The sequence below is a fragment of the Perca fluviatilis genome, chromosome 9 (genome assembly GCF_010015445.1).
Source record: "Perca fluviatilis chromosome 9, GENO_Pfluv_1.0, whole genome shotgun sequence".
NCBI classification, from domain to species: domain Eukaryota; kingdom Metazoa; phylum Chordata; class Actinopteri; order Perciformes; family Percidae; genus Perca; species Perca fluviatilis.
In genome coordinates, this window is record NC_053120.1 from 12,507,377 (window position 1) to 12,522,957 (window position 15,581).

The 15,581-nt window shown below is 39.7% G+C and overlaps 2 protein-coding genes across 3 annotated transcripts in view; one reads left to right on the forward strand and one right to left on the reverse strand.

Annotated features, from left to right (window-relative positions):
* dock7 (dedicator of cytokinesis 7) overlaps positions 1-4,307 on the reverse strand; it is a 50,813-nt gene extending 46,506 nt beyond the window's left edge. Inside the window, 2 exon segments of the mRNA XM_039810643.1 lie at positions 539-638; positions 4,167-4,307. Coding sequence (XP_039666577.1) covers positions 539-638; positions 4,167-4,204 — 138 coding nt within the window. The 5' untranslated portion in view covers positions 4,205-4,307.
* A 922-nt stretch (positions 4,308-5,229) lies between these two features.
* Positions 5,230-15,058, forward strand: atg4c (autophagy related 4C, cysteine peptidase). 2 transcript variants are annotated; one of them, XM_039812171.1, is made up of 11 exons: positions 5,230-5,424; positions 5,628-5,749; positions 6,500-6,583; positions 6,934-7,164; positions 8,755-9,094; positions 10,053-10,123; positions 10,760-10,962; positions 11,233-11,311; positions 12,088-12,164; positions 12,309-12,355; positions 12,650-12,769. In XM_039812171.1, the coding sequence occupies exons 2-10, from the start codon at positions 5,674-5,676 to the stop codon at positions 12,327-12,329; spliced, it is 1,182 nt and encodes a 393-aa protein (XP_039668105.1). In that variant the 5' UTR covers positions 5,230-5,424; positions 5,628-5,673; the 3' UTR covers positions 12,330-12,355; positions 12,650-12,769. The 2 variants fall into 2 exon arrangements, with proteins under 2 accessions (XP_039668105.1, XP_039668104.1); XM_039812170.1 differs by lacking the exon at positions 12,309-12,355 and adding an exon at positions 13,258-15,058 and having other exon boundaries at positions 5,240-5,424.
* Positions 15,059-15,581: the final 523 nt, after the last annotated feature.

Genomic DNA, 15,581 nt, shown 5'->3' on the forward strand with positions numbered 1-15,581 from the left:
CTGCTGTCGTTGGCTCAGGGCTGCTGAGGGTCAATTGGCACTACCCTTTTAACAAACATACTGTCTGGCCTCATACATTTGTAATCCTACAAACACTGCAGCAGGGACTGGATGTGGTGAATAGGTCAATTAATGGTTATCCCTCATGGTATTTAGCAAGACACAAACAACAGCTGTGCAGCCACTCAAATCACCAGAAAATGACATCCTTGTCTTAGGATGTAATAATGTGGTACACTTGTCAGCAGGTATACTGTTAAAATACTGCACACATAAGACACAATGGCATGTGAGCAGGCAGTTCATCAGTGTGTGTGTGTGTGTTTGTTTGCCCAACATAGCAGACATCAGAATTATATTCAGGCAAATGTGAAAAATCAACAGTATCTCAATGGTTGAGAGCTCAGACACTGTCACTGTAATTTAGGCGTATGTTATCAGACAATAAAGTAGCAGCAGCTGTAACACTCATATGATGTTCCAAGACCGGATGTCAATATTAGGCTCTGGCCTTCAGAACGTCTTTGACACTACTCACTGTGTTGGTTGTGGCAGTCCCAACGTTGAGGTTTTTGAAGAGTTGTGGGGAGCCCACATACTGGCCAGCTATCTGCTTCCTAACCTCCGCTGCCACAGTCCTGCAAACAGAGGAGAGATAGGGAGAGGGAGGAAGAGAGATAGTGAATCTTAAAAGTCAGTGTAACGATTTACACAATAGACATTGTCAGCTTATTTGAAGTTAGGGCTGAGAATCACAGGAAAAGTAACAACACAATACCTAAACAATACTTTGTCCACAACAATAACGGGATAAGAGTACAGGTGATTCTGCAATACACAATACTGAAAGACATTCAGCTGTGATACATTATGATCAATACTGCAAGGCAATCTTGTATGACACATCCTAGTCTATATCCACGACGTTCCACTTCTGGGATTGCTCCGTTGCCGCCGGATTTCACTCTTTTCGGCCGGATATCCGTTACCTTCTACTTTCTTTGTGTTGGAATTTTAAACTCCAGTTGATTTATGAGGACTATGGTTGACTGCTCCTCAGATCTCTGCAGGGTAAATCCAGACAGCTAGCTAGACTATCTGTCCAATCTGAGTTTTCTGTTGCACGACTAAAACAACCTTTGAACGTACACATGTTCAACAAAAACAAGTTCCATCCCGAGACTATTTTTCAGCGGCACCGTGGCTCTGCCTGGTGCTTAGCGCCGCCCATGATGATTGTGATTGGTTTAAAGAAATGGCAATAAACTACGGCACGTTTTTCTCCTATCCAGGAATGCTGTGTGGACTAGCCAGACCCTCCTCTACAGGACTAGACACATCCTAATACCTGTTTAACTGAAGAGGAAAATATCTCCCTAGAATGGCTAAATTAAGCAACATGAGCTAAATATTGAAAAAGAAAATATTGATTTAAAGAAGTTCAGATTTCAAATGTGTGCAGTAAAAGAAACACACGTAAGTATCAAAAGGGAAATAAATCGCAACACTGGTGCCACTGTATCAACAGCGCCACAAGATACACTACAATATCAGTTGTGGTATTTGTCCCACCTCTATGGCTGATAACAAACAGACACTACAAACCAACTGACTTCAAAGCCAATTTAACCTCATAGTTTAATAAAATACCTTTAGCCAAGCATAGGCTAAGTGACATTTCATCTTTTAGCTGTGAAAATGAAATCAAAAAAAAAAAAAAAGTAATAACTTATCGGCTAAAAGTATGCAGTAATATTGTTTTGCAAGACATTTTGTGATTTCAATGCAAAGTGACACTTGGTGTTTGGCGAGTAGTCCTGCTATTCAACTCAAATGAATTCAAATATTAAAAGCACTCCATGCTGCTGGATTTTGCAAATTTCCACATAAATCCCTTAAGCTGTCATATACAGGGGCTTACTAACATTAAGCACTTCTTGTCCTTTTAGGATTTTCTTTTTGTGTATCATAGTCTTACTGTGTCGCCTCGGACAGCATCATATATTAAAGCCAGAGAGGAAAAAAAAACTAATAAAAATCTCTGGACCCCAGTGGTCAGCACAAAGCTCCTGGTGTTCAAACGCTGCTGTTGCCACACACATACACAGGTCCTTTAAATCACAGCAACCACCAAAACCACTCAGACCTTTGCCTTGAACAAAACAACAACGCAGCAAGTAGCACAAAGTGACACAAACAAATAACAAATTAGAACCCATGATAAAGGCTAGACACTGAAGACTCAAGGTGATGTTACACAGGTAACACAGAGGCTATACGGCTCCAACGATTATCCGACCATTACACTTTCATAACCAACAATCTGTCCCTTTTTCTTGTCTGTCTTCACTCTTCACTCTGAAAGCAATATCACAATAACTAGTCTGAAGGTTACTTTATGATTACAGTAATGATGAGCAAGGATTAGGTGGGATTCAGTCAGCGAGGGCGCAAAATCGCAAATGTCTAGACTCTGGTTTCCCTAAAGCCACTTCAGTGCTAAATTCATCCCTATACCATCATAAGAAATACAAGGTTGCAAAATAGAGGAGGTTTAAGCTCATCATCTTAAGCAGGAGGGTACAATGACAGCTGCCTGGTCCAAGTTATCAGCTAGAAGATAAATACAAGATAAACACGATAATGTACTGACTGTAGTAGAGCTCCAGTGGCCTCTGCAGTGCAGCGCTGTCACCACTGGAGAAAGGCAAAAGCACTGAACCGACAAACACATTCCTCAGTCCTCCCCAATGCCTCTCCCAGACCCTTACTTAGCACTGGTCAATGCACAGAGGAATAACTTCATTAAACAAACAGTCTTTGTGGCCATCTCTTCAAGATGGTAACAACAATAACTCCCAGGAACTAAATATGAACTGGTGGGCAGCAATTGAAGATCATCATATAAGCAAACCATTCAACTGAGACATGTGATTTGTGACTTCTGGGCAAAGTCACTGTCAATTGGCCTCAACATGTGACAAAAGCTAACTCACTTACTTTTCTAAAAAGGTAGCACCCTTAAAAAAAAGGTACAATAGAAGCACTTGTCAATAACATAGTGAATAACATAAGCAAGGTTAATAAAGTTCACTAATCTAAGAGTCTGATGGCAAACAACATTTTAACCTTTATTTATTTAGGGAAGTTTCATTGAGATGCCAACTCCACAAATTCATACAGCGGATACAATATCACAAAGACTTGTGCAATGCAATCTGATCCAGCAGCCAACCACCTTTGTGAAGGCTCATTTTCTGTTGAAACTATGTCATGAAGTTGTTGGCTTATCTCTATGGTGAATTTTGAGGCCATATTTGTGAAGAGTGTAAAATCTAATTTCATCCAGTAAAGACTTCTGACATTGGTTCAGAGAAAAACGGAACCAAGAAGCAGAGAAATGGGTTTAATCTGTAATTTTAAGTAATTACCACTGACTTTAAATGCAAAGTGATTAAATCATGTTTATGTTGACAGTTGTGGGAGACACCAGTCCATCTCTACCTGATCTAACTACCTATCGCCTGGGACGATGGTATTTGACAGCTTGCACAAAGCCCTTTGTTAAAGAGATTACTTTGATAAATCTGAGGGGCGTGGAAGAGATTACAATATCACTATTTTATAGCTGTTCAGGGAGGCGTTTTTCCAGTCTTACTGTATAATAACACAACTATCTGCTCTCTCTTGTCAATGGATTCTTACTTAAAACATAACTCAACAAAGTTCAGTCTCATCTTTACCTAGCTCCCCATCGTTAGCTACTGTAACAGTTAGGGAAGATAGCTAACGTTAGCTGTCGAAAAATTAACGGTTTTCCATTTACAGCAAGTCCCTTTGGGTGCGGATAATTACTGAAAACCTTAACGCTGTTTTGCCAAGATAAATTTATTACAGCAATAGTACACATCGCTTCTTTGTTAGCATTGGGGGGGGGAGACTAGCAGCTAGCGGAGTCGCTGTCTGTCTGGGTGGGTCTGAGCATCAATCTGGCTAAGAAGCGGTTAGCTGGGAGCAGCCATAGATATCTATGCGGAGCAACACGACTGTGCTGATGGCTGGGCCTCCTCCACAGGGTTCCCATAGCGGTGGTCTGAGGGCGACCGACATAAAGGCGACAAAGGTGCGCCTTTACCGAGCTCGTTACCAGGTCTCAAGTCGTTTACCTGCTGATTTTTTGGGCGAAGGCGCGGCGTTCAGCCATGGCCGCTGATGTGCTTCAAAATTCACAGGGAGGCAGCAAGCAGACTCCGCTTTCCACACACTCACTACGACCACAGGGAAAACGGGAAACAGGAGAATGGGATCATTACCGTAATGGCTGTAATGGTGTGCAACAGAACACACCCAAAGAAAAGCCCCTGCACACAGCTCAACTCCAACAGCCAGACAGCTAGCTCTAAACATGTCAAAATTCACCCTTATGCCATATAATTTCATTCGTATTGTCTGATTATTTCTCCTTGAAATCTGGTCACCGAAGACATTTTTTTTCTCAATTTTTTTCTCTCCAATGGTCTTTAATTTTACTTAATAATTTTCCTGCAGGTGTAACCACGTCGCAAGTAGGCTAATATAAGTCGCATGTACCATCTTTTAGATTATGCAATAAAACAATATACATCCGAATTCCCTTATCCTGTGATTACTAACGTAGGCTTTTATTTAAACTTGTATGTGTACAAAAAATAAATAAAGTACAGACAAACACACAGAAACTCACAGCCAACACACTCATAGACTTTGATTCCATATTTAAAAAAAAAAAAAAAATACAAGCAAACATATAATTGCAGCGTTGACTTAAACATGGTGTACAATATAGTTCCATCACCTTGTTAAAATTCCTAAAATAAATGTTGGTATGGTGTGTGATATGACCATGCATGTTTGAATGATGGGTCAGTCACGGGTGAATTAAGAAAATATATTTTTGTATCAGTACAGCATTGTCATACCATCAATGTAACGGGATAAATGAATGAGAGGTGACGTTATTTATGGTTTAGGTGTCATAGAATAGATGCGCCTCTGGCTTTTTATCCAAGTTAGGATCTACCTCGCCCTGCCTTTATACAACAAAGCACGCATGTTTTGTCAGAATGAATAACCCAAACAAGCGGAGTATTAATTCTAGACACTACAATCGTCGGCAAACGGTTTAAACGCCGCCCGCTCGGGTAATCTTGAATTTTAAATCGAGCACCTCCTTGGTCCCCGTGGAAACACCGCGAGATCACGTGACTTGACTCTTCTACTTCCTTAAAGTGTAAACATTGGAGACCTCAGGGCATTGAAGTTAACGTTAAGCCATGGGCCGTGCACCGTGTTAAATTATCGGTATTCTAACAATATACCGCGTTGTGAAGTTTGCACGTAGCTGCAAAGCGTCTGGAAAAGCTGGATCGAAGAAGAAGCTCGAAGGTAACGATGTTGTTACCGCAAGCTGTGATGTCGTACAATTTTAACGTTACATTGTGAAGTGATACTGATAAAGTAAACTCTCCCCACTCTCTTATACGTGTGTGTGTGTGTGTGTGTGTGTGTGTGTGTGTGTGTGTGTGTGTGTGTGTGTGTGTGTGTGTGTGTGTGTGTGTGTGTGTGCGCGCGCGCGCACTGTGCACCAGGGTGTGTGTGCTGTGTGGGAATGGGTTACATTCCTTGCTGGTCCAAATGCAGAATAAAGGGAGCGACGAGGTGGAAACATTGAAGACAAAGTTCTTGTCTGTGTGGCACAATGTGAAGTACAGTAAGTAATTTGCTTGAGGCCAGTACAAGCTTAGTCCTCTGTGTCCACTTTGTTTCCAATGCTTTTGTGCATCACTGCTGTGCTGTTTCGACCTGTCCATATAACGTTGGTCTACAACAATCTTATTTTCTTGACTGGAAATAGGTTACCTGGAATTTGTACAAGTGAAATCAGAATCAGTTTTACATACAAGGAGATTCTTCCTCTCAATTACACACTGTTCCAAGAACAATCTTCAGAAAGATAGAAATAAACATAAAGTCCTAAAAACAAGAACAACAAAGCTGAAAAAGAGAGATTTAAAAAATACATAAAGATATAACTTAGGTACATACAGGCAGGTGTAGGTATATACAGTACATATACATAAAAAGCAACAATGAAAAACAACAAAATACATACAAGTCAAAGTATCAGAATCCAGTGAGACAAGAACCTACTGCTGTTGAGTCAGCCCTTAAAATAGTTATTTGTCATACTGTTCACTCTGGTGTATGTGACATGTTGTCTTTCAGCTCACTAAGACTAAAGTTTCTGTTTACTTACAAAACACAATGGTTATTCGCTGCCTCTTATGTAAAAAAACTGAATACTATAATAGGCAGGAATCTTGGGACCGACCCAGAACAATTAATGATGGGTGCTGTAGAGAAGGTGCGCCAGCCACCTGAGTAAAAAGGACGTCTTAGAGTTTTGTTTTTGAACCCTCAACTGAACCATGAAATATTGTCTTTTTATTGTGTGTCTTAGGTTGGGCTCTCAAATCAAAGACTTCATTCAGTAGAAATTCCCCAGTGTTTCTCCTTGGAAAATGTTACCACTTTAAAGCTGAAGGTATGGTGCACACAATATGCACAAACATACAATTAACTTTAAAATACATACTGACTGCATCCATTAATAATGTAACAGCCATATAAGGTCTGGTGAGGACATAAAACGACATTAACACACAAAGTCAGAAGAGTGGGAAAATGTATAAAAAAAATAAAAAAATTCCACTGTGAATTGACTTGACATGAGACACAAGCTTATTTATATCAAAAACAGAAATAGTGATGTAAATCTTAAAATGAATACTATTTTAATAGATTTAGATTAACTTGATCTGGTAGATTTATTATCTCCACAGGACACAAGATGGGGGGGAAAAAAGTGGATCACATGTCATTTGTTTGCCTCAGATGACGACGGTGTTACAGAAACCTGCTTCGAAGCCTCTGGTGAGGATTTCGTCATGGGGAACGCGGAGGCTTTCCGCAGGGATTTTGCATCCCGAGTGTGGCTCACCTACAGGGTGGAGTTGCCTCCTCTGCCCAGCTCCACCTTGACCTCCGACTGCGGCTGGGGCTGCATGCTGAGAGCCGGGCAGATGATGCTGGCTCAGGCACTTATTCTGCACTTCCTGGGCAGAGGTGAGTGGAATGATGGTGACCACACCTGAGTTACAGCAAAAACCTCTTGCAGGGTTTGAGAGTTTGATTCTTCTTAGTTTGAGGTCCGGACCCCCTCAAAGATAAATCTGAGGGGTGACGAGATGATCAATGGGATAGGTAAGAGTACAAAATATATTTCTTCTACACAAAATAGTTTCTGGTTGTACTTTAATAATGTCCAATTTCTTGTGAAATGCCAGATTGTTTTAGCATTTCAGGCCTAAAATTATTTATTTAACAATTTAAGAAGGGAAAATAGCTTTGGTTAAACTGCTCATGACTTCTAGGCATATTAAACTGACTAATTGCCCCTACCTAGTGGGATTAATAATAAAGTTGTTTTTAATTTGAAAACAACTGACGAGCGGTCACACACAGACATTGCTATGTTTTAGAAGGCAAAAGTTTTGGGAAGCCCTGCTCTAAAGGTTAGAGAAGTGGGCTTGTGGCTTGAAAGTCTCTGATTTAAATATTTGGACTAGCAGGGACATTTTGGTTGTGAAAAAGGAAAATATACCTTCCTACTTAACAGCCACTGTTTGGAACTACTGTATATAAATGTGAAGCTGCTGGACATTGATATCATCAGCAGAAGTCTTAATTTAATAATGTAGAGATAGAAATTGAACAATTTAACCAGCAGGAAAACTACAGTAGGTGAAGATGTGGCCAACATAGATATCCTAGTTATAAGAAAATTGCAATTTAAATAAGACCACAGATTTGATTAAGTCAGATACTCTGTCATTTTTGAATTCACTGCAACTGTATCTCGTGTTAAGTTTCTTTATTTCATTTCAGTATCTCTTTTAGTAAGCAGGAAGCCAAAGTTGTAGCCAGTTTAGAGAGTTCCCTAATTCTCAAACTAAAAGTGAAAGTTTCATTAGGTTGATGCTAACCATTTAAAATGAGTGAATTCCTCATATCTTTGTCAGATCTATTGTCTCTGAAGTGTCCTCGACTTTAAGGGTCCACATAATGAGATGACTGCCAGTTTAATGCAGTCATTTACAAAACAATATTTAAAACTTGTTCTTCTGTCAAATCTAAAATATGTCACTAATGAAATATTTCTCTATAAAATTACTAATGGCCACTTAAGAATATTTATTGATCAATTTCACTTTGATTCACTTTGGATCAAGGTCATATTGTTAATACCTTAGTCTCTACTCTGGCCCATTTTATAGCCTGGGCCACTCCCTTTCTCTCCGCCTTCAGCTCCCACCCTGTTTGTAAGGCTAAGCCATCGTTAAAGTGAAATAATGGCACACTCAAACTTATAATTGAACAGCTTGACACCTATTCTGTAACTGAAGCGCACAAGGTTCTGTCTGTTTAAGGCAAAAACCTTACATTTCATAAGTTCTGAAAGACCTTTTGGTCTTAGTGGTAATGCTCTCAATTGAACTTTTGATGTGTTAAGTGATGATAGATCTGATTGATCTTCCCATTTACCATCAGTGGTTTAATTAATCTACTGTAGTTATTAGGCCTTTCACTGCTTTAAAACTTTGTTTTTGGTCTCTAAAGTTGCGAATGTTTAATTCACGATTCATTCCTCCACAGACTGGACCTGGTCGGAGGCGATGACGCTCCAGCCTTTAGACACAGAGACGTGGACTACCACTGCAGCCAAGCGTCTTGTCGCCTCTCTGGAGGCCTCTCTGCAAGGTTCCCCCAGGCCCTCCGATGATGGCTCACCACCCATGCACCAAGCCCAGGCACCGGGATGTGCAGAAGAGGCAGATGCACATTTGAAAGAGATGTACCACCGCACTCTGGTGTCCTGGTTTGGGGACAGCCCCTTGGCTCAGTTAGGCCTCCACAGTCTGGTCCGCATGGGTCTGACAATGGGGAAACAGGCAGGGGACTGGTATGGGCCTGCTGTAGTGGCTCACATCCTCAAGTAAGTCTAAAAAGCAACTATTATTCTAAACATAGCATGTAACATGTCACACACACACACACACACCCCACTTCTGGCTTTGATAACTTAATGATTTTTTTACTGTTTAAGGCACAATGACAACAGTTATTTTTGTTAATTGATTAATACTTGTGATTAATAATTGTTTGTAATTTAATCTATAATTTAGTATACAAAATGTAATTTAAAAAAGTATCAATAGTAAAAGTGTTGTGTTTTTAAGTGGTATAAAATGAAGCAAGCAAACTTTTATGTTTGAGAAGCTGTAACCAACAAATTGTTATTTTTACTTGATAAACTACTTGAAAAATCAATCACTGCAATACAATTTTCACAATTCATTTTCTGTTGATCAACTAATTCAGCACAATTAATGTTAATGTCCCATTATTTCAGCTGGAATATTTGGGAAGAGGAAGATGGTAGCAAAACACGGGGTTAAATAAATTAAAATAAAATGCTGTAAAGTATTTTTTGGCTTGCTTGAAGTGTAGAAAATAACTGGATTTACTGATATTACTAAGAACCAGCAGGATCTTCATAATTTGTTTAACTGTGCATATGTGAAATAAGCCTTAATTTGTGCTTACAACATCGTGCTGTATGTGTGTATGTGTGCAATATATTAAATCACTCAAGTGTATAAACAGCTTGCAGATAATGATGATAATGCATATGAATTAGCATATACAGTACATAGCATAGCGAATGTCCAGCATCTCACTCATTCAAATATACTGTTGTCAAAATATCTTTGAACAGACTGACACTAGTTAATTCATTATTAAACTGGTAATATCACTGTTGTAGGTTCATGGTAATAAACAGTATATGCCACTGATGTTTACTTAGCGTAAGCTCTGCATGTTAACATAAACAAAAAAAAAGAACTCCCTCTCTGTCTCCTTTCGCTTTCTCTCCTCTGTCTCTCTCTTAGGAAAGCCGTCGAGGAGGCGATGGACCCTGGCTTGGCGGGTATAACTGCTTATGTCTCCCAGGACTGCACAGGTATGAAAGATGAGTCTGCTCTTGATAAAAACAGGATACTGGGCACAATGCCCATACTGACCCTTCTTTTTCCACCATCTCTCTCTGCTGCTGGGAGACTGCGGAGCTGCTTAGAAGTGTGACAGGAGACTCACTGTGTCTACTCCCCAACAAATACATCCACTCCAAATCTATAACGCACCACTCCAACCTCTTCTTAACCCCAATAACTTGGGTTTTGATTCATGTTTGTTCTTTCAATAGCCAGAGCCGAAGATAGCCTGTTTGAGAGCGAGTGTCTTGGTGTGTTATGAGTTTGATATTCGAGTGTCACAGACAGAAAATGAGAGTAAATGTAACTAGAGAGAGATAAGGTGTTTGCTGTTCATTTTAAAAGCTGAAGTGACACCTGTAACAAGCTCTTACTGGCATATGCATACAATATGCATATATTTGGACAATTTTGCAGACAATAACGAGAAAGAAGATCTCCTAGACAAAAACATAATCGTAAATACACCACCCTCATATTTAAAAAAAGGAATGGCTACTAAAACACAGGACTGAGGGCCCGCTAAACAGACTGAATGGCTGAGAGATTAACAGACAGACATGGAAACAGACAAATGACCTTTTTATGTTATTGATCATCCATAGTGTACAATGCCGATGTCATCGATAGCCACAGGGCACCAAGAGCAGGGCAGACCTCTGCTGAGAGATCCGATGCCCCTCCTTCCCCACACAGTGACCAAGCAACGTCTGCCTCCACCCTGTCTGACAGCCGAGCCGTCATCATCCTCATCCCTGTGCGGCTGGGAGGGGAGAAGACAAACCCTGACTATTTCAACTTTGCCAAGGTGAGAGATGCATGTATATCAGGGATAGCAACACTCTTCTACAGTCAGATCATTTCATATTTTGGTACTTAATCACAAGGTTTTACAAATACACTCACAGGGGTAAAGTATGTCAGTAATTATACTGTAAAAAGGGTTACTGTGGGGGTTGATGAGTTTGAATCCTCTGTTTAACTGTCGTTGAAATATAGTACGTTGGAACGAAGTGAAAGTATTTAGGATCCCAGTCCGATGTACTTTGTATTTCTCTGTCCCTCTCTCTGTGTTTAGAGCATACTGAGTCTGGAGTACTGCATAGGCATCATCGGGGGGAAGCCCAAACAGGCCTGCTACTTTGTAGGATTTCAAGGTTAGTGTTAGAGTACTGCAAAACCGAGAAAGACGCACATAGAGAGGTTGGTGTGAATAACAGATTATTTTGCATAATATACCCTTCTCATGTGGAGAGACAAAGTAAGTTAATGTATTCCTGTTTGCGTGAGGATAACGGAGAGGAGTGGAGATGGAAGCAAGTGAAGCAGGGCTTACTTTATTCTCTCTGACCCATCAAAGCCTCACCCATTTATCACAAGTAAACCTCCCAAGTTGTGAGCTGTAATTGATTTCCATAGGAGGCATGCATTAAATTTCATCCGGGCCCCAAAGTGAGCCACTCTTCATCACCTTCAAGAGCCAGGAGGAACCTTCAGTTGTACATCTTGGCAGTCAATATTTACGCATTTACATTTTACCAATTTGAAATACAGTGGTGGATGATGTCTAAATGACAAGCAATACATTCTCCCTGCCAAGGCACAGCTCAGAACAGCATTTATCATATGCAAATGGTCGAATATAATTGTGTGTTTGTAAAAGTAATTCTCCCACACAAAAATTAAATGACAACCGCTTCTTTGTGGGTGTAAAGAATGTGCTTGTACAAACGCATCTGATTATGTGGAATTTAATCCACCCTGGTGGATATTAAAAAGCAACAACCTTCTGGGAGGCATATTTGACGCACACAAGCCTAACAGTAGGCCAAGCGGGTGACTTTGAGCTACTCTGCATAGAAATTGGAGAGAAGCGCGTTTTTGTAATAATCTGATGTTTTTGAATAACTTGTCTTTTGTTTTGTCCTTGCAGATGACAGCTTGATTTACATGGACCCTCATTACTGTCAGTCTTTTGTGGATGTCAGCACCAGCGATTTCCCTCTCCAGGTAATGTGAAATTACACAGACGAGCTGACTGGGGCCCCAGTAATGTGAATTTAATAGTTTCTGTTAGTACTTAAGGGTATGAATCTTAAAGCAGCCCTCGGCCCAATTACCGAGTCCCTATCTGCTGATTTATTTGCTGCTCAGATGTGTGAAGCTGCCACTTAAGAGAAATACGGCAAATACCAGATCAGGTACTGTGAGCCTGAATATTTCACCCATACATAATCAGCACACAGAACTGTATAGCAGCTTTGTTTTATGCTTTTGCATTCAGTGGTATACAATGTGACAACACACCAGAGTTGTAAATTTATGGATGCTGTGACAGCAGATAAAGAGGATTTCATTCATCACATGATGCAGAATACATCTTATTCGCTGTTGACGCTGCCATGGAGTGTATATATGCCCCACAGTTGTTACACATTATCTGGCCCTTCAGCTTGATGAATATTTTCTTATGTATTTTGTCTCTTTTTGTCTAGTCATATCATTGCCCGTCACCAAAGAAGATGCCTTTCAGCAAGATGGACCCAAGCTGCACCATAGGTTTCTACTCTAGAAGTGCTCAAGACTATGAGAGAATCAGTCAAGAGCTGTCTAAGGTAGGGAATAGTACTGTCCTAACACAGGACTCCTTACCTCACCACTGCCAACATATTATTATTATTATTATTATTATTATTATTATTATTATTATTATTATTATTATTATTATTATTATTATTATTATTATTATTGTCATAATGCTATATTAATTCTGTTTTGTGCCCTGCAAATGTGTGGTCAATGTGATAAATGTTGACCAGTAGGTGGCACCATTTAGCCATGAATCTTTCTTACTCTGCCTCTCCAACCAGTCAATATGTTGGCTAGATGTTGTAAACCAGAGTTTTCCCTCCTCATACCTATCAAACATCTACTAAGAAGACTCTATAGAAATTATATTAAAATTAATATACTGTGATATCTAAAAGAAAACATTTTAGGTGCGATAAGAGATACCCCGGGTTAGGTTAAGTGAAATGATGAAATTCAACGCAAACTGTTGATGACGTGTACGGTATGGTGAAACCCTGGCCTGTTGTTCCAGGTGCTGCAGCCGTCAGCGAGGGAGAAATACCCTGCGTTCACTATCGTGCAAGGTCATAGCAGAGATTACGACCTGTCTGCAGGCGTGACCCCGGAGAAGAGAGAATGGCCCTTCATCCGTGACCCGCGGAGGACGGTCACCACTGCCGGAGACTTTGTGCTGCTTTGACAGCGCTGTTTAAAAGACTACTGACAGGAAAGTTCTTCTGAATCAAACTGCTTGATATCTAAAGCCTAAGTGTCTTAAGTCTGTTTGACACTGATGGTTATGGAACTCTATACAACTACAGTAACTCAGTTTATAAATCCTGGAAACTTTGTTGCTAAGCAATATTTGCCAAAACTGTTATTAACTGGTTGGTCTTGTGTTTGTTAGCTGGAAATTGTACCTTGCTGAACATTTAGTCAGGAAGCTTTTGGTGCTCTGCCTAATTTAATGAACCTAAAATGTTTGGTAACACTTTACTTGAATGTATCTACATACGAGTGACATGACACTGAACCCTAACCATAACTCTAACCCTAACCATAACTTGTCATGACAAAAACCCCAAATGACACTTACTAAAAGAAGCGTTATGTCAGAAACGTTTATGACTTGTTTATAATGTTTATGACACGTTCATGACCGTGTCATGTCACTCTTATGTAGATACGTTCAGGTAAACCAAATGTTTATACTCGTCTAGGGAAGGGAACATCCACGGGGACATTATTTGTGATTTTTTTATGGATAAGCTATTGATAGATGTCAGATTTTTTTTTATTTTTTTTTATTTTGCACCTTACATCCAGTGAAGAAGTCTCAAAGGGATCTGCTTATAATGATCATAAGGTCCAGTTCAGCACTCTCACGTCAACATGCTTACAAGGCTATCCGTGTCATAGTAACCATGACTAAAATCAGTGTTGGCCCACTTTAAAATCTTTTCAGAGGGCTACACCTACAGTAGTTAGACTGTGTGGTTAGCACTGGGATTAGAGAAGTATTATAAAGCCTTAATTAATATGGTCCAAGGGCTTTTTCTTTTTTTAAATGTAGCCAAGTAACTTTTCCAAACTTCTCTGCCAAAAACATTTCCTCAAACAAGAGGAGACTTTCTTTATAGTTCTGCCAACATTTTTTTCCTATTCACACTAGAGCTAATTTCTTTGTCTAAGCAATAATATGATGGTCTTGTATGATTGATATTTGCTTGCCTTAGTGTATTTTGAGTGGTATTAATTTTTACTGAGTTATGCATCACCGTGCAAGTGCACCAGTGGTGACAGCAGAGTTTGTCAAAGGGATACTGCCATGTGCTATACCTCACCAAGAACTGTCTGTTATGAATTACCCTTTACAATATATTTTTTTTAGATGTAAAAGTATTTACTGTATTCGTCTAACACACACTGAAGTAAAAACATAAAAAACACTCCTAAGTCAGATTCAGGGAATTACAATATACAGTAAAGTTGAATTTGTTTGGAGTAGCAATCTACACCACATACAGACATATAAACCTTCCTATATCAATATTCTTTTTATATGCTGTGTGTGATTTAATCATTTCGAACCATCTTAACAAAATAGAAGTGGAGAAGTACGCCAGAACACGTTACGTTACAAAACTTGATCATGCACTTTGATTTATCACTTCAAGTATTCCGACTGTTGAACTCCGACAAATGCTTTCCTGCATTACAACACGCTGCATGTCTGTTTGCATTAATTAACTTACAAAATGTATCATAAAATGTAAAATGTTTTTAACACTGCCATGCAAAAAAGTTGAATAAAGTCAAAATATTAAAACTTTTCTAATCAGTTTGCTTCTTTTGGGTCCATTTAAAGAATTTGAAGTGACTAGTAGAATTAGAATTTTTTTATTTTATTTTACATTTTTGTTTCATTTGAGTGCTGCATACAAACCTCAGTAGTGTGTTGAAATGTATTCAATCCCTTTACCCCCCGGTCAAACGTAGTAGATTAAAACTAATCGTACGTGCTAACCATCTCTACAGCCCATTAACCAGGGACCGGAAAAAATGTGACCCAGTGACACTGGCGGCAATTGTGTTCCTCTGTGGAGGAAAAGAAAATATCCTTGTGTGCAGAGCTCTGTTACCATGGATAATCTGTGTGTTGCCCGCTTAGTTTGAGCTATGCCGAACTGTTTTCCTGTACAATACAAATTCTTGTATTATGATGGGCCTTGCTTTTAAAGGCGGGAACTGTCCCTTCTGTGAGGGAGCCGGGGCAAGGGTGAGGATGGATGGACAGAAAGGAAGAAGAATCCCTCATCTGTTCTCTTCTCTACCATGGAGAAGCAATGGCAAAAC

Excerpts from the sequence above, each read along its gene's own strand:
- atg4c (XM_039812170.1), top strand. The coding sequence starts at position 5,674 with ATGCAGAATAAAGGGAGCGACGAGGTGGAAACATTGAAGACAAAGTTC. Across the intron at positions 7,165-8,754 it reads TCTGCACTTCCTGGGCAGAG|ACTGGACCTGGTCGGAGGCG; the intron begins GTGAGTGGAATG and ends ATTCCTCCACAG. Across the intron at positions 10,124-10,759 it reads TGTCTCCCAGGACTGCACAG|TGTACAATGCCGATGTCATC; the intron begins GTATGAAAGATG and ends GATCATCCATAG.